The sequence below is a fragment of the Cryptomeria japonica genome, chromosome 7 (assembly GCF_030272615.1).
Source record: "Cryptomeria japonica chromosome 7, Sugi_1.0, whole genome shotgun sequence".
In the NCBI taxonomy this organism is placed as follows: Eukaryota; Viridiplantae; Streptophyta; class Pinopsida; order Cupressales; family Cupressaceae; genus Cryptomeria; species Cryptomeria japonica.
The window spans coordinates 778,480,126-778,500,205 of record NC_081411.1 but is presented as its reverse complement, the minus strand read 5'-3'; the positions used below and the strand labels follow the sequence as shown (position 1 = coordinate 778,500,205).

Here is a 20,080-nt window from a genome sequence, read left to right as displayed (position 1 = left end):
AGCTGAGTGCTAACCAGTAACTTAAACAATGCAAGTAGAGTGTGTGAAAGGACAAGCTAAAACATCAACATCGCACATGAACAAGAATAAATCACACAACACAAGATATATATAAGGAAAACCCAATGTGGGAAAAAACTCAGTGAGAATAGTTGTTGGAGATCTTCTGCTCCAATCCAGCCTCACAATGAAACTTTGATTAGAATATTTAGGGCACCAACCCCTGATTTATGAGCACCAACTCAAAGGAGCAACAACCCCTACACAAATTGTAGGCTACAACCTAAAGGAGCTACAACCCCTCCACTAAGATACAACTCAGTGAAAACAAAATAAAGCTCAGATATAAAAATGAAATCACTGTTGTAAATGAAGTTTTGCAACCTTATAATATTCTCCTCTGCCATTTTCTCCCTTACTGGTCTGTATTTTCTCCACTCACTCTGCAACTTGACTTTGCTGATTACTTTTCTAGATCCCCTCCCATAATGTCATTTCACCTTCAACTTACACTTGATCACTCTTAATCAGGCACAACCTCTGTTGGTTTGTCACCTCTGTGATCAATGCACAATCTATCGGTTGTTCCCTACACCGGTTTATACTACTTCTCCTTATCAGTCAGATTTTCACCCATAAACACTTGAAGTGTTTATCTATTCGACTTTCAAACAACAATTTTAGACTTGTCTTCACTCTGCACCAATAGCTACAACAGCCTCAATTCATCATATTTAAACTTGAGCTTTCCCACCAAGAAACAATTTAGACTTGAAGCGGTTAGGGTTTCCTTTACTTGACACAATTTGAATGAGATCCATTTCAGTCTATCTTGGATCAATCACCTGTACTCCAGGAATTCATCTGTACATGTTTTGCATTATCCAACACATACTTTCTAAAGATAGCAATCCCATACATTTCAAATTAAAATACAACAATATATTGATTTAGGTATCATACAAATAAGAATTGACAATGAATGGCATATTTCCAATGATCATTTCAAATAACATTCAAGTCCTTATTATGTTGCTCCTCACTATGTGACATTGTTAGATTACCTATTGGGGGATTATTGTTGTTCATGGTGGTACAATTTTAGGTGCAATCATACTTAGTGAGAAACACAATAGTTTATTTATTCTTGTCTCTATGCTTGGGGGCGGGAAAAATTTTAAATCTCTTTCCTCTTTCTAAGGATTCACTTTTTCCTATATGAGTTGCATTTTTCATAACATGATGTCCTTTCTTGCATAGAATTATCCTTCATCCGAGTACATGTGTGTTCCTTGGCTAGGACAAATTCCTTTCTTGAAATGGTACATCTGTTATGAATAAATAGCTTCTTGGAGATAGTGTAATCCTTCTCTTTGTCCCTATGCTTGGTGGGCATTAATTTCTCTTATCATTTCTAAGGATCCACTTTTCCTATGTTGACTAGTGTTTTCTTATATGATACAATTTCGTTCTTTATGAGAAGTTTTTATGCTCATGTATTTTATTTTATGTAAGAGTTGTGTATCCTTGACTACAACCTCTTCTTCATTTGGCAATGTATCTCTATCAGAAGAAACCCCTCACATAGGTCAAATATGTGTCATCCTTCATCAAGAATCTCTTTTTCCTAGCAATAGGGGTGAGGTATGAATTCTTGTTCTCCTTCCTATATTTTGGTCAATAATGTTATCTTCTTTCAAAAATATTCTTTTGGAGGTAGATGTTTTTGCGAAAATATCTCTTCTCAACCAAAGGATTCCCTTTACACTTGTTGCAAGATATCTCTTTTTCAACTATATTGTCCTTGTTTCTAAGAGTAATGTCTCTTTAGCTTGGATTTATGAAAAGTGTTGCCTAAAAGGATATCTCCATGGCATTGAAGGTGTGTATCCTTGTTTATAGCTTCCTTAAGACATCAACATAGGACTAAGTTGACATCTTAAGGGGGTGGGTATTACATATTTCCCTCCTTGTACTATATTGTGCATGTGCTATATAGGGTGATAATTCTCAAAGCTAGACAAACAAGTCTTATACAAGATGCTTCATGCCAAAAACTAGACATATCCTTTTATATGTTTTCTAAGGGGTGTTCATTCTTGAAACTACACCAACAAGTTTTATACTAATTGCTTCATACCCAAAACTATGAATATTTTGTTTCATGTCTTATACAAGTTGTTGCATGCTGAAAACTAGTCCAACAAGCCTTATATGAGATGCTTAGCTCATGAAACCAAACAATAGTATATGCAATAGGTTGAGTTGACTAGCATAACACATCTTACTAGACCCTTCAATTATTCTTTGTTTAGAGAGTGGAACTGGCATAACATATCTTGCTAAACTAGTTTGACTCTCCCTCTTTACATGATTCCCACAACATAATACAACATGTTGTCCCATGAGTATTCATGTTCCTGTGGGTCACCTAGCTTAACACAACTTGATAGCTTGTGGATTTCATGGTCTCTCTTGTTCTTCCTCTTGTGTATCACCTAGCATAACACAACTTTCTAGCTCATGCAATCCATGCCATCCCTTTTCTCTTCCCCATGAGCTCATAGCTTTGCTATTATGTGGATCATGGTTCATCATTTGATGCATGCTCTTGATATTTTTATGTGATCACATGTGTTCTTGTGATAGCATTCCAAGAATGATATTAGTGGCCGAGACATTTCATTATTGAGTCCTCTTCAACTAGTTGACTTGGAGTATTTTTTTTTAGTGCTAACCCCTTGTGTTGTGTGTCTTTTTTCTTTGTTTGGTTTTTTTGTCTTTGTCTTGTTTTGTGCATCCTTACATGTGATTATGAGAGTTAAGATCCTAAGGTTGGGCACTTGGTTCCTTGAATTAGTGATGTCATATCTCCTTGTGATTTTGATCCTAATTTCTCCCCTCTCAATTCTTTCTACTTTACCATGAGTATTTGCATAGGCTTTGTAGTGTCGTAAATTGTACAATCTTGCTAGGGTGGTACAATTTCACACTTAGGTTAGCACCTGCCTTAGTGTGTCTTGCATATTGCATTTCTCATTCCCCTTTAATCTTTTAATTAATTAATTTAATGTATTCTCTGGTTATGTCTCATGACTTTACACATTATAAAGTTAGACCCTTTACCCCAAGCGTACCCCTTTTCATTTTATTCCTCCAATGAATCATTTAATCATAAACCTTAATTATGTCTTATTTTGACCATTTAGGCCCAATTTCATATATCAAAACATCTCAAAATTAGTTGTAACTTTGGGATGCACTCTAATATCATCATATCTAAGGGCCTTGAAAATTCAGTGAAAAGTTGGTAGGACCATGGCAGGAATGCACATGGTCCGCGACTTTTTTCCCGAAATTTTGAGAGCACAATCCTATGATATTATAATTCTTAACCCCAAAAGATCATCGAGAAATTCAAATCCTATGTCAGCCTAAACATAAAATTAAGATCTAGGGTTTCATACTTAAGAGCTCTCTTTCTTCATTTGAAGGGGTCTTCTTCCTAGAATCTAAGGTCAGGTTTTTGGAGTATTAGAGTCTTCTTTGCAGTGAAAGAGTAGATCTTTTAAGTCTTCAACAATATTCATCATTCATCCATCAAACATTCATCGAGCATCATTTTATCAATTGGGGGATTTTTAAGATGTAGAAGAACAATAGGAGATTGGCTTGTACCTCTCCCTTGGGGTTGGGTATGATTTCATGTTGTTTTCAGATCTTTGCATAAGATTAATTTTAATTCATATTCATGCTTTAGATCACTTTGCATTATGGATTTAGAGAATTTACTTTGTCAATTATAAGCAATTAGGGTTTACTCTTTAGGGTTTCTCTATGTTGTTTACTTTCATTCTTAGGATCTTGCATATACACAAGGTTCTTGCACACACATTTTCAATACATTATCGGGTATTAGCTGAGGTGGAAATCACGAACATGGTGGTTTGACTACGTAAAAACCCTATATAGCCATCCCAAAACTCTTTTTTTAGTTGCAGGTACAAAAACAAGAATCTGGAAGCAAGTAAAGGTTTGAAATAGGCATCTACACCACCCAGACACCTCAGAAGTGCAGAAACTTGTCAAGGCCAAGGGTGTGACACCCTAGTCCTGCCCAAGATAGGGGCATGGTGTCGTGGTCATGCCCTCTGTTAGCAAGACTTGGTAGATCAACAACTTACAAATCTTAGAATCCCTCGTGTCAATTGTAGCTCCAGAAATTTCAGAATAAGGATAGTGGCATGGCACCCTGGTCCTGGACATTTTTGTTCAGATTTTAGACACAAGTGCACCTCTGATTTTTCCTTTTGATCTGTACTTTTCAGCAGTGTATCAATTGTCCTTTGATCTGCATTCTTAGATTAGGATTTGCTTGCTTACTTGCTCTATAGGTTAGATTTCATTTTGCATCATTCCTCTCTCTCATTTCTAGAAAAGGAATAGAAAATGTAAGAGTTAATCCACGACTGTCTCTTTCTCATAATAAGTAGCCGATGTGCATTACCTCCCTAGGCTCTTTAATATTCCATGAGTGTGTATGAGAGTGGGATTAGGGTTTCCATACTTAGTCTCACTTTTTCCCCTACACATCTTTGGTGAACCCGATGTGAACATAAATTTATTTTTCATTGCATTATTAGATCTAGATCTAGTTTATTTCATTTTCTTTCAAAACAAAAAAAAAAAAAAAAAAAAAAAAAAGAAAAAGAAGAAAAATATAGGTTTCTTTCATTTTCCTTGCATTGTGTGTTTAAGGTTCATGCAATTTTCATTTCAAAATGTTAGATTTCTATTTGCAAGAAGTTCACTCTTTTGATGATGTATGCAATTTTGTTGATTATGAGTTTAGTAGGGATGAATTAGATGAAGCACTAGATGATTTTTTGAACCCTAAGCCTTCTAAACCTTTATTTTGTCAAAATTTAATCAACCTTGTTACTATGCCATTTCGTGGTGCTGAGAAAGATAAGTTGAATGATTCCTCTCATGGGTACAATCCTGTAGTGCCCTACCCTAGTCAGCCTTGTACAATTAGTTTGACTTTGGTTGACTTTTCCTATGAGGCATTCTCGAATGGTTAAATTACTGTTATGTAATGTTGTAGATAAGATATATGAATATTGTACATACCTATTATTGTGCTTTCACATCGATTCTTGTGTAAGTTTAATTGTTTCCCTAATTCTTACTATAAATCTCGAGCTAATGCCTTCATTGAATATGTATATATATGTATGCTTGCGTGACTCATGGTTGCAGGAGAATTACAGGTACAATACCACCTAGGTGTGAGGTTTGTCTCCATCAGGATTCGTAGGATTGAGTATACCTTTTTCATCTTTAGAATTTGGATTAGGCAGTCATAACACCCTCATCTTACCTTAGCCATGATCAAGTGAGCATCGTGTGTGGTCCATCGGGTACCTTTTCCATTTGGGTATGCAGGTCGTCTATTTGGTTGGCTTTCTTGGATTGTGTGTTTTGTGTGTGTGGTTAAATTGAGTGATTAATCCTTTTATTTTTATTTTATTTGATTAAGTTATGTTTATGCATTAAAAATTAAGGGACTAAATTAAATTGGTTTCCTTTATGCGATTAATCATTATTTAGAATTGTTCAATGCAAATTAGTAGCTAGTTTAAATTAAATGGTAAATTTTAATGAATTAATTTAGTTAGTTATGCTTTTGGAAAGGAAAGATTTAAATTAATTTGAAATAGAATTAATTTAATCTCTTGCCTTTTAAAAATAGAAAGGTTGATTTTAGTTATTTAAAGAATATCAATTTTAATTAGAAAAGCAAGTTAATATATATTTGATAAAGTGTGAAAGATTAATTTGGGGATTTTATTTTAATTAAAAATATTTTACCCTCATTATATTTTAGAATATAAAGGTTAATTTTGTTAAAATAGAGAAAATTAGAAATTAAATGAGGAAGAGGCATTTTGATTTTTTGAAATTAGAAATAAATTGTGTAAAAGTATTTTTATTTTAGAAATGAGATTTTTGGTCAAAAAATACTTTGCATTTAACCTAGGTTTTGGAAAAGATTGGGGGGATTTTTTTTTAGAGAGTTATTTTTTTGAATGGAAAAAGTTTGGATATTTTGAGAAGAAATTTGCATACAAATTTTGGGGGGTTTTGATTTGCTTGAAGAATTTGGGATGGCTCTTCTACAATTTGTCTTCTAGGAAAGCATTTACAGGTTGGTTGATTTTGATTTTGATTTGGTATTGTTGAATTTTGAAACTCTCTAAATTCTCTCTGGTTTGATAGTTAGTTTGTTTGATTGGAAATGAAATATTCATTTTCCTTCTTAAATTTGTGTTTCAATTTTTGAGTAATCTTCTTTTTAGTATGGATATGCTGTCAAAATTTAGTTATTTTGGTTTAAAAATTCTTCCCTGGCATGTTGTTTCGGTAACGGTTACCAAAAAAGATATTTATGGGGTTTGATCCCATGATCAGCCACATACAAGGTCTTTGCTCCACCACTCAACCACGAGATCACCGCTGACTAATATAGGAGGCCGGTTTGTTTTAATGACTAGCAAATCACTAAAAGGAGATGCATGAGAATTGAACCCCCGACCTCCTAGCTCCCGCAAATGGCTCTAAACCATTAAGGCATGCGATAAATTCGACATTTAAATAGCAAATAAGTTATTTAAAGAAGCACGTTGGGATAAGGCCGAAATTGGAGGTCTCGGGTCAAGCTCGAGCCCCTCTAAAATAAAACATATAAACCCAAATATATTATCAAGACATATTTTTAACGGGCTATGATTATTCTTAAAAGATTTTAATGTTGTTTAAAGGGGATTTTTGAAGATTTATTGTTGTAAATGGGAGATAGGATAGATTTTCAAAAATCATATGGTTATGAATCAAATTTGGCAAAAAATGTGTATAAAAGGGGGTAGCTTAGGAGTTTGAGTTGGTGGTGAGTTGTGAGAGAATTTTCTTGGAGAGTTTGAGTGTTCAACTTTGTGCACCAGAGGAGATTCATACTGTTGCACTTGAAGGAGGAGAACTTTGTAACTCTTTGTAATCAGAGACTTGGAACTTTGTCTAGTTGAAGGCCTTGTAACCACTATTGGAGCATAATCAAGGATCGGTCACTCTGTTGGAGAGGGACCCGGAGACGTAACCATATTGGTGAACTCCATTATCAACTTGTGTTCCTGTCTTCTCTCTTTAGTTAAATTCATCACTTTATTATTGTTGTGTTTCTTTAAGCATGTAATTACGTTTTTAAGACCTTCTATTTTATCATTATAATAGTTAATCATACACGTGCAACAGTCATAGATCCTAACATCAGATCAAGTGGTATCAGAGCTTTGTTTGACTAGTATTGCAGAATTGAATGCTAACAAGATCCAGGATTCAACGAGGCGAAGGCAAGCTTGAAGAATATAATCCTGAGATCAGAAAACGAAGAACTAATCCACCATCACAGATGGAAGGAAAAGGTCGTGAAGAAGGTTCCGAAGATAAGAGTATTCAGAAGACTCTTCAGAATTTGGAAACCATTGTACAAGTTTTAGTATAGGAGAGAGAGGACAAGATGCGAAGACGTGCAGCTCGTGAGAACAAAGGAAAAAGACCAGGAGGTGACCGTGAGCCTCCGAAAACACCCCCATCTCCTTCTTCTCCTTCTTCCCCATCTTCTCCCTCTTCTACTCATTCTGAGTCTTCTTCTCTTTTCAAGAGTTCACATAAGCCCAAGATTAAATTGGATGTAAAATTTGATCTACCAAAGTATTGTGGGGAATTAAATGCTGAAAAATTAGATGATTGGATTCAACAGGTTGAAGTCTATTGTAGAGTCCAAAACCTCTTAGATGATGCCGATAGGATCCAGTTAGCTACTCTTCGGTTAGGAGGTACAGCTCTAACCTAGTGGGAGAGTAGAATTCGGGATGGGTCCTCACAACATGGTAAAATCAACTTAACTTGGTCAGACTTTGTTAATGCTCTCAAGAAGCAATTCTATCCCCTAGGCCATATGCAACAGCTAATGATGAGCTGGCAACTTTTTAGGCAAGGGAAAGGTCAGTCTGTCCAGGATTACACCCATGAATTTAGAAAGAAGGCTATTGCATTAAATGTTCCATTGTATACTCAGGACACGTTGCTTAAGTACATAGGTGGTCTTCACTCTTATCTGAGACATTCAATTTTGGTCTTGAATCCTAGTAACTTTGATGAAGTCTGTGTCCAAGCCACACACCTAGAGTCAAGAGGTAAGGGTTCTTTTATTTATAAGTCTGATAAGAAGCCATCTAAGTCTGAGAACAAATCCCAAAATAAAGGGAAGGGGAAAAAGATAGCTACAGTGAAGAAAGAGGGTGAAAAACCCACATGCTCACATTGCAAGAAAGAAGGGCATGATGATTCTAGGTGTTGGAAGCTGCACCCTGAAAAGAGGCCAAAGAGATATGGTGGAAACAAAGACAAACAAAAGACTGCTGCTATAGTTCAACAGGATCTTGGATCTGACTCTGGAGATGAGACAAAGATCGTTGCTGCTGGAATCCAAGGTAAAGAAAAAGGTAGATCTCTCTCATCAGCTACAAGTTCTTCTAATATAAGTGCAAGTACAAGTAAAGATTCTACTCCTAAGAATGATAAGCAAAGGAATGAATTATTTCATATTCGGGTTGTTATCAAACATACTAAAGTTGATACATTATTTGATTTGGGTTCTCAAGTTAACTTGATATCTGAAGAAATTGTTAAAAAGCTTAACTTGACTACAACACCTCATCCGAAACCATACCGTCTGGGATGGGTTTGCAATGATGCACAATTGCAAGTAACTAAACAATGTAAGATAAGATTTGCTATCACTGCAAACTTTGTAGATGAAGTAGAAGCTGATGTAGTCCCTTTAGATATTTGTGGTCTTGTACTTGGGAGTCCCTATTTGTATGATCGATAGGCTATATTCTATAGAGGGGAGAACAAATACCATCTTTTTAAAGATAAGGTTGAATACATTGTACGGGCACATAAGGTAAAGACTAATCTTGCACTTGTTAATGCTGGTCAGATGAAAAGGTTAGTCAACTCTAGTAAGAACTTTGCATTAATGCTTGTAAAAGCCAAAGAGGAAGAAACATCTGAGGCATTTAAAGGATGTGATCCTAAACATAAGGCTGAAATGGTCAAAGTTGTTTCCGCTTACGATGACTTGTTTCAGGAACCAAAAGGATTGCCTCCTAAGAGAGAGATACAGCATGAGATCCCGTTGTAGCAGGATGTGCCACTTCCAAACATTGGCATGTACCGGTTATCAGTCTTGCAAAATGAAGAGATCAAAAAGCAAGTTCAAGAGTTGGTTGAGAAAGGAGTTATTCATCCTAGTACATCTCCTTGCGGTTCTCCTATTGTGTTGGTTCCAAAGAAAGATGGGACTTGGAGAATGTGCATTGACTACAGAGCTTTGAACAAGATAACGATAAAGAACAGGTATCCTCTTCCTAGAATTGATGATTTACTTGATCAGTTGAAACATGCTATCTATTTCACTAAGCTAGACTTGCGTAGTGGATATCATCAGATTCAAATTGCAGAAAATGATATTTGGAAAACTGCTTTTAAGACTAAACAGGGACTGTTTGAGTGGTTGGTTATGCCCTTCGAGCTTTGTAATGCACCAGCTACATTCATGAGAGTCATGAATGATGTCTTTCGTCCTTTTATTGATGATTTTGTCATAGTCTACCTAGATGATATTCTTGTATTCAGCAAGTCTTGGGAAGATCATGTAATTCATGTTAAAAAAATCCTTGATGTATTAAGGAAAGAAAAACTTTTTGTAAAGATGTCTAAATGCGAGTTCGCTAAGACATCCTTAGTGTACCTAGGCTATGTCGTAGGGAATGGTCAACTAAAAGTAGACCCTGCGAAGGTTGATTGTATTGTAAAATGGCCTAAGCCAAGTACAGTCATAGAAGTCAGGAGTTTTTTAGGTGCAGTTCAGTACTGGAGGAAGTTCATTGCAAACTTCTCTTTTATTGCTTCATCATTGCACACATTGACCAGTACAAAGGAAACTTTTCAATGGGGAGGTCCACAACAGAAGGCTTTTGACACTTTGAAGGAAAAGTTGAGCACCGCACCAGTTCTGGCTTTACCAGATTTACATCAACCATTTGAGATAGAGACAGATGCTAGCGGGTTTGCCATGGGAGCTGTACTCATGCAAGGAGGTAAACCAGTCTGCTACCACTCTGAAACTTTTTCAGGAGTAGTAAGTAACTATCCCACTTATGATAAGGAACTTTATGCTTTAGTTCAGAGTGTTAAGAAATGGAAACACTACTTAATGGGAAAAGAAACTGTAATCCACACTGATCATCAGCCACTTCAGTATTTGCACTCACAGTCTAAACTGCAACAAAGTAGGCATTTTAGGTGGATGGGTTTTCTTCAACAATTTCATTTGGTCATTAAGTATAAGAAGGGTGCCCATAATAAAGTAGCAGATATGCTCTCTAGGCCTCCAGTTAAGAATGCTTTGATAATCCTTAAAAATAGTTCCATGGTTCGTGAAAGTTTTCAGGAACAATATGCTAATGATGAGAACTTTAAGGACATATATGCAGCTCTAATCCAGGGTAAACACGTAGAAGAAAAAGATTACTATGTGTAGGATAACTTGTTGTACCACTTGGGTAAATTGTGTATTCCTAAAGATGAGCAGGCACAGGTGATTCGAGAAGCACATACCTCTTTGATTGCAGGGCATTTCGGGGTAAGTAAAACATTGGTTCAGTTACAAAAGTATTGTTACTGGCCTCGTATGCAGGAAACTGTTACAAAGTATATAAAGGGATGTGTAATGTGTGCAACCAGTAAACCAAGTAATAGGAAATTGGGTTTGTACACACCATTACCTGTACCATCCCATCCATGGGAAAGTGTTTCTATGGACTTTGTGGGAGGTTTACCTATGTCTAGGAAGGGACATGATTATTTGTATGTTGTTGTTGATCGATTCAGCAAAATGTGTATTCTAATGCCTTGTAAGAAATAGGTCACTGCTGAACTAATAGCTCATATGTACTTCCAATTTGTATGGGTTCATTTTGGGTTACCTACTTCTATTGTATCGGATCGAGATTCTCGATTCTTAGGGGAATTTTGGACATCTTTGTGGGGACTCATGGACACCAAGCTGAAGAAGAGTACAGCCTTCCATTCGCAGACTGACGGACAGACAGAGGTAGTCAACAGGACAGTTGTTCATCTGCTTAGAGGTTACTATAGCAAGCATCCTAAGTTGTGGGATGAGAATCTTCATTATGTGCAACATGCTTACAACCATGCAGCACATTCTTCTACAAAGAGGTCTCCTTTTGAGACTTGCTTCAGCTATTTGCCAAAGACACCAATGGACTTTGCTTTTGGAAAGGACGATGTTATAGATGGACGCCATGATGTAGAAAGGGCTTTAAAGTTCATCCAAAAGGTCCAAGCAATCCATCAGGTAGTAGAAGCACAGTTGGAGAAGAGCCAAGCCAAATACAAGGCTCGACATGACAAGCATCGCATAGATCATCATTTTCAAGTTGGTGACCACGTTTGGTTACATATCAGCAAGGAAAGGATGCAAGGTGAAGGTAAAAAGCTTAAGCCTATCAGATATGGTCCCTTTGAGATCTTGGAAAAGATTGGTACCAATGCCTTTCACCTTAATCTTCCTCCATATATGCAAATTTACTCAGTTGTAAATGTAGAAAACCTGAAGTTGTACGAGCCTCCAATGATTTTGGATGACGAGGCTAATGTTCAGGTCCCATCAGTTGATGACCTTTCACCTGAGTATATGTCAGAGCTGCCAGAGGATGTCATTCTTGACAGAAATGTCAGATCTTCAAAAAGAGGTGCTATTGAGTACCTTAAAGTAGGACGTAAAGGAATGCATCCTGGCAAAGCACAATGGATGGAGGTTGAAAGAGTGAGGGAGTTGTATCCCCACTTACTTTCGAAGGTCCAAAAGCTCTCCAATGGGGAGGATTGATCCAGGTGGATATATTTTCCACCAAAAATTCACAACGCTCCAACAGTTTCGGTAACGGTTACCAAAAAAGATATTTATGGGGTTTGATCCCATGATCAGCCACATACAAGGTCTTTGCTCCACCACTCAACCGCGAGATCACTGCTGACTAATATAGGAGGCCGGTTTGTTTTAATGACTAGCAAATCACTAAAAGGAGATGCATGAGAATTGAACCCCCGACCTCCTAGCTCTCACAGATGGCTCTAAACCATTAAGGCATGCGATAAATTTGACATTTAAATAGCAAATAAGTTATTTAAAGAAGCACGTTGGGATAAGGCCGAAATTGGAGGTCTCGGGTCAAGCTCGAGCCCCTCTAAAATAAAACATATAAACCCAAATATATTATCAAGACATATTTTTAATGGGCTATGATTATTCTTAAAAGATTTTAATGTTGTTTAAAGGGGATTTTTGAAGATTTATTGTTGTAAATGGGAGATAGGGTAGATTTTCAAAAATCATATGGTTATGAATCAAATTTGGCAAAAAATGTGTATAAAAGGGGGTAGCTTAGGAGTTTGAGTTGGTGGTGAGTTGTGAGAGAATTTTCTTGGAGAGTTTGAGTGTTCAACTTTGTGCACCAGAGGAGATTCATACTGTTGCACTTGAAGGAGGAGAACTTTGTAACTCTTTGTAATCAGAGACTCGGAACTTTGTCCAGTTGAAGGCCTTGTAACCACTATTGGAGCATAATCAAGGATTGGTCACTCTGTTGGAGAGGGACCCGGAGATGTAACCATATTGGTGAACTCCGTTATCAACTCGTGTTCCTGTCTTCTCTCTTTAGTTAAATTCATCACTTTATTATTGTTGTGTTTCTTTAAGCATGTAATTACGTTTTTAAGACCTTCTATTTTATCGTTATAATAGTTAATCATACACGTGCAATAGTCATAGATCCTAACATCAGATCATTCGCGACTTTTCATTATAACTTTTTTCTAAATTTCATAAAAATAAAGTTTTGGGTTTTTGAGAAATGATAGAAAATGTTGTTTTAGAATGTCAGCAATATCTCCAAATTTACAAACTGGGTTTCTACAAAAGGTTTTGGGATTCTTCATGAATTTGCATTATAACGTTTGTATAAATTTCATAAAAACAAAGTTCTGGGTTTTTGAGAAATGACAGAAACTGTGTGGCTGTTAAAACAATTTTATTTTTTTTATTAAATTTAAATTTTGATTTAAAATAAAATAAAACAAAATAAAATGTTTTAATGTTATTAAAATTTAATTAATACATTTTATTAGTTATATATTAATTATTAATTATTAGTTAATGTATAGTTTTAAATATATGTTAATTGTGATAATTTTATATTAATATATATTAATAAGTATATATTAATTGTTGATTTCTGATTGGTGTATACATTCAAGTGCATAATAATTATTGTTTAGTCATTAATTTATTAATTTGGGTATGTATAGAGAGAGAGAGATATATACTAATTAATATCTTTAGATCGTGTATTTGTTTTAATATAAGCAAGGAAAATTATAATTCAATGGGAAAAGTTTATCTATTTCTTTCGTTCCTTTATATGTATATTTCCATTTTTTTTTTGGAAAGTATATGCTAGTTTTGGGAGATATGAGAGTTGTTTATTTATTTCGAAAAAGAGTAAGAATGATGATTTAGTTTGAAAATGAATATCATATGTTAGTTGATTAATCTGAATATTTGATTTAATATCATTGGGTGTTCTACATAAAGAATATTTATGTTAATGTGAATTTGGTTTAAAACTAGTGACGTAGTAATTATGTTATGTTATGATGCATATGAACTTAAGGAGCTAGAAAACCAAGAATGACATGTACCTAGATGAGGTAGATAACTGCAATCAAACTTAGAACATTTAGAAGACTTGATCGACATTTAATGTTTAAATCAATTTGGAAAAGATTGTATCTTTTGGTTATTGCCTATGGCAAGTTTAAATTATGTATTCACTTTTGTTTAATGAATGGCAAGGCCTTGATATACTTGTTTGGACCCTGTCGTCTGGTTGGTTTGTGGTTGGCCATAGTGGGTTAAATCCCTAGTTAGGGTACCATTAGACAAGAGACCTATGTAATTGCTTTTAATATGCTCAGTTGGACCCATTTCTATGTAGGGATCATTTAGGATTTATTGTCCGAAGTGGTCATTTGTATATTGGTTGTGCTCACCTAAAAGGTAGGAATGTAAATGATGAGAAACTATGTAACTATAACTTAATTAATTGCCAAAGGGGTCTTGCAGTTGAGTAGACCTAGAGATTTAGCCCTCTAGGGGTGAACTCCGAGATCATTTTTGTGTTATGTGATGCTTTTGTCTCTCATGTTTCATGGATAGTGCTAGCATGTATGGGCGATAGTTTGATAGAATGTATAAGTAGATTGGATGAGATTTATCGTAATGCATGTATGTAGTCATCTTTTAATGCAATAAATAGATCATGAAGGAATGTATTCTGTTAATGTTAATGAAAATAAGTAAGCATGGAAAGAACTCACTAAGTTATGATGGAATTAAAGCATGAAATGAAAGTACATGCATGGTATAGGGTTAAGGAGAAGTTTGAATGTAATGAATGGATAACAATTATTGGATGAACTCGTCATAATTCCTAAATTGTAATTCTAATGAATGAACTTCATCATATTAGCTTCATTCTAATTATAATGGATGAACTCATTTAGGTATTACATTTTAACCTTAATAAATGAGCTTCATCTTCTTAGAAATATTTTAATTACAATGTAGGAACTCATTTAGATATTTATGTTTTATTCTAAATAAATGAGCTTAATCTTCTTAGCAATACTTTAACTATAATGGGTGAACTCATTTATTATTTACATTTCAATCTAAATGAATGATCTTCACCTCATTAACTATATTTTAACTATAACGGATGAACCCATTTGGTTATGCATATCTTAACCTTTATAAATGAACTTCGATAAATTAGCTATAATGTATCTAAAATGGATGAACTTACAAGTTATCTATGTATTAACTTCATTGGATAAATTTACTCATGTTAACCTCATCTTCATCCCAAATGGATGAACGTGTCCTATCATTTATTATTTTAATTCACCGAACAAATTATATCCATGTCTTAAGTAATAATATGTAATTAAAATATCCTACTTGATTGGATCAAATGTCATGAGTCGAGTTAGGTGTTAAGTTACGTAATCACATTGGGAAACTCTTTAGGTTTGTTTAGTCTTCCGCTATGTTATTTAAGAGTTAGATAACTCCAATGTATCTTAATGATGTGTCTTATTATAAAATATATATATATTTACACTCCATGGGAGTGTTTAGCTTTATCCCTTCGGGGTTTCCTGGTGGGGAATTACAATTCCTATCAACTCCTCTACTAGATCTAGCAACATAGTCGATTCCCATCATTCCCTCCATGATGTTATGTCTCCTTTTGACTCCAAAGATAAGCCTTTCAATCACTATGACCATGTTTTATTAGATTATGCCCTTGATGACTTTATGTCTCTACCTAAAATTTCAAACAAGAATAATGCATCTAAAAAGTTAATCAACATGATCAATGTGAATGAACATAACAAACCATTTTTTGTTTTCCAAGGTGCTTGTCCTTCTCCAACTTCACCTCTTCCTAATCAACCTCTTTTCACAATTCAAGGTGGATATGGTCATGATTCCTTTAGCACTCCAAACAAGCCCATCATTATGGTTCAAGGAAGTAATCCCACTAAGAAGCCTTATAGCTATGCTAGACAACTTACTAAGGAGAATTATAATGCAGTTGTCCATACCTATAATACAAGAAACAATAGGCAACCTAGCCCTCCTCCAGTTGTTCTGACTCCTCTACCTATTCCTCAACTCATTCTTCCTCAAGCACCTCATATTTCACAAAGTCTTGGTAAGGAATACGATCTTGTCAAATAACTTAAAGCTACTCCTACCAAGATATCCCTTTGGGATTTTCTTCAAAATTGCTTAGCTCATGATGGAATACTACAAGATGCCTTGAAAACATTGAATGTCCCAACCACAGTGACATCTGATGAATACTAAGAGGGGGGGGGTGAATTAGTATACCAAAATTTACTGAACTCAAACTTCTAAATAGTTTAGCAAATAACCGGTATAACAGATTCACTAATAGACCGGTTAAGATAAATGCAAACCAGATAGAAAATAAAGCATTCACCCACAAGAGCACAATCACCATAACACAAGATGTTTGACATGGAAACCCAAATGGGAAAAACTATGGTGAGCAGAAACTCACAAGTAACTATCTGCAGAATAGAAACTAGACTGGTTAAGGTAAGAACGGTTAAGGTCATACAATGTTCTTCACCAGAATAGATCCTATTAAGAATCTAGATCTTTGTTAGGAGATAATTCCTAGTAAAGACTACCTTGTGAGAGGATTTCAGATTCACAGTTGTGAACCACCTTGTTAGAGGATTTACAAAGGCTTTGCTAGGCCTACCCAGTTAAGGGTTTAAGACTTGTCGAAGATGTGAGTAATCAACAAGTGAGTGATCTAGATACTAGCACAATATGCTTGGTTATATCCTTGATAGCTCATTATTAATGCATTTCAGCATTGCTTCAGTCTTGAATATCTCCACACTCTTTTTCTTCACATAGACCTAATCTTCTCTTCTATGATGGCACATACAAACCCTCATCAACAACTAAAACCCTAGACATGATGCCCTTATAAAAGAGTCTAATTTCATGTTGGTCCAATAGGATTAAATTAGAAGTTCCTAGGTTCAGTGCATCTAGACACATTTGGTAACATGACACAAAATCACCGCCAAAGAGTCGATGGATGATAACTTATTATAGAAATACTAGTTGGTAACTCATCACAAGGTAATACCAGTTCATACAATTTACTGATTACTGGTTGTCAAAAATGAAGACTGGAAAAATATTAACTATCATTTTGTTCCTTCATACTGCTTGAGATTCTCAAACCGCTTGAGGTCTTCATATGGCTTGAGGTCTTTAGTCAATTTTTGACTGGTAAACATCTTCTGCAAAACACCGATAGTCTAAAGACTGTAATACATAGTACCAGTTGGAACAAATACCAGTTGATCATAACTCATACATCAAGAAAGTGTACACAAAGAAAGTGTGTGTCAATAAATGACAATCACAACATCATCAAAATGCCAATAATCTCCCCCTTTGGCATTGATGGCAACCCTTAGGAAAATTTTGACATATAAGTGTTTTTACAACAAAAATATGCTATATGCAAAATTACTCCCCTTAAGCATATACACTATCCCTTTTGTAGAAATTACAATGTATACTACTCCCTTAAAGAGGTAACATGAAACTATACATAAAATTCACCAAAATTTTAAATACTACTCCCCCTTTGCCAACAATGACAAAGTAATGCAAAATAACCCCTATTTCTCATTATCATTAAAAAGTGAGTAAATGTTTATGACAATAAGGAATGAAACTTATCAAAAATAGATTTAAAAGCTTGCATAAAAGTCTTCATGGTTAATGACCATGATTCAAGTAATGAGGTAGCAACCTCACTCTTAGTTTGCATCTAAGATACCTATTCTTCCATGGCATCAATGGTACTCATCTCTTGAGTTAACATTAAGGCTTCCATATTGAGAAATCATTTCTAAAGAATTTGTAGTCTGGGTAATAAGACTAGTTGAATCTCATGCAAATCTCTTGATTGGTTGTTGATCTCTAATTCTATCCTGGTAGTCTGAAGCTAATAACGATGAACTATTTGCCCATATGTAGTGAATGAGTCATAGGGAAACTTGAAATTGTTGATGTATGCTTGGAACTCCAATTGGAGTTTATCTTTCTATTTGAGCACATCATCACAGAATAGATGGGGTTGGCTGATTTTGCTCAATAGTAGTTTGCCCTCATCCATAGAAACACTTATATCCTTCTGTTGTTTTTGAAGTTGAGACCGGATCTCATTTAGTTTCTTGACTAAGGCAGTGTTGAGTTCCTTTTCATGCTTCTTCTTTGCATTTTCTTCAACAACTTCTTCCAGGCATTGGACCTGGTCCTCTACAATGGTACATACAAGTTTAAGCTTTGACAAAGAGGAATCGATACTAGGGAGGTTAGTACCGGGAATCAAACTTGTAAGAGTGTCAACCGTAGTTTGAATAACATCTTCTTCCTTCTTCCTCCTTCCTCCTCAATGCTTCCAATCATTCTTGTGCAAGCTTTATGCTTTGGAGCAGCTTTGATTCATCTATAGATTGGAGATCAATAGGATTGGTGATGTCAACTAGTTTGGCTTGACTGCCGGTTGCCTTGGGAGTCTCCACTTATTTGGCTTGTTCTGCTTCCTTCTCCTTTGTTGCTCTTTTCATTTCTTCTTCTTTCTTTTGTTCCTCTTCTTGTTTCTTCTTTAGTTCTTCCTTCTTCTTATCTTCTTCCTCCTTTTTCTCCTCTTCTTTCTTCTTCTCCTCTTGTTTCCTCTTCTCCTCTTCTTTTCTCTTCTCCTCTTGTTTCCTCTTCTCCTCTTGTTTCCTCTTCTCCTATTCTTTTCTCTTCTCTTCTTCTTGTTTCCTCTTGTCTTCCACTTTCTTTTTCTCCTCCTCTTTCTTTTTCTCTTCCTCTTTCTTTTTCTCTTCCTCTTTCTTTGCTTTCTCCTTATCAGCCTTTTCCTTGTCTAGATTCTCCTTTTCTACTTTTTCTTTATCCTGTTTCTCCTTCTTTGTGTCTGAAGTGACATCTTCAACATCCAATGCATTGACATCAATAGTGTCAACCTGTTCTGTAACTCTTTCTCCTTCACCATCAAATACCTCATCTGGTTTGGCTACAGATACATTGGGTTCTTGTTCAGCCTTCTTATTGGCCTCAGACACTTGATGTAATCTAACAACAACTTTTACATGTAGATGACTTTCCTTCTCCACTTTAGAGGTTCTACCTTCTAGCAGCCTGAGTCTTCTTCTTCTCATGAAGAAGAGACCTTTATTCTTGTCCATTATCTCAAACAATTCAGAATTTGAGGCATTGGGAAAGTACTAAGCAAATACTTTCTCCCTTATTTCTTGTTCTTTCTCAATGGCAATGCACCATTTATAGTCCAAAGAATCACCAATCTAATTTCAGATGGCGACCGGTCATTAATTTTAGGTCTCAGAGACAACTGAGAGTCGGGGGGTGAATCAGTTGTCAAATAAATTCAAGCCAAAAACAACTTAACCAACTTAATGCTTAATGCCAGTAAACCAGTTAAGTATGTCGATAGACAGTGTTAATAGTTAATTTCTATACCGGTAAAGATTAATGCATAAAACATAAACATAAATTCATCCACAACACATAACACCAATGTTTGTATGTGGAAACCCTGTAAGGGGAAAAACCACGGTGGGAAACCTTACCCACAATTAGATGATACTATTGCAGATAGTAAGCATACATAAATGGGGTCTGCACATGCAGAAAGGCCAACAACCTAGAGCTCACTGCTCAATCATAGAATGGGAGTCACACTGACTATAGTTGGATGGTTAAATCCAATAAGAATGTACTACATAAAATAGCATCTTCATATGCTGGATTCAGTACTGGTGTAATGCTGATATGCTTCTAAAAAAACCTAGCTTCACCTTCAAATGATGTCTTCATGTATAGCTCTACTTAATCTCGCATATACCTTCTCACAATTCTTTTTTACATTCCACATTTGATCTTACAAATAAGATCTTACATTTATACCATAACATAAGACCAATTTTAGTAGGTCGGCTCTACAAGATATTACAATAAAAACATTTTACAAACAATATGATGTCTGATGCAATAATCGATTAAACATGTCAGCTTAATGCATTTACAACAATAATAAATCATCTCCATAGCATGCCATGCTGATCTAGAAAAGATAAACCTATCCGTATAACCCTAGGTAACCCTGGACCTATTTGTTGGTAAAAACAAATATGCAAATATGAATATACCAATGAT

At 35.4% G+C, this 20,080-nt stretch overlaps 1 protein-coding gene across 1 annotated transcript; it reads left to right on the top strand.

The window, feature by feature from the left end:
* Positions 1–7,576: 7,576 nt before the first annotated feature.
* On the top strand, positions 7,577–9,268 carry LOC131857001 (uncharacterized). Its single transcript, XM_059208982.1, has 3 exons — positions 7,577–7,895; positions 8,013–8,920; positions 9,065–9,268. The coding sequence occupies exons 1-3, from the start codon at positions 7,577–7,579 to the stop codon at positions 9,266–9,268; spliced, it is 1,431 nt and encodes a 476-aa protein (XP_059064965.1).
* The last annotated feature ends 10,812 nt before the right edge of the window (positions 9,269–20,080 follow it).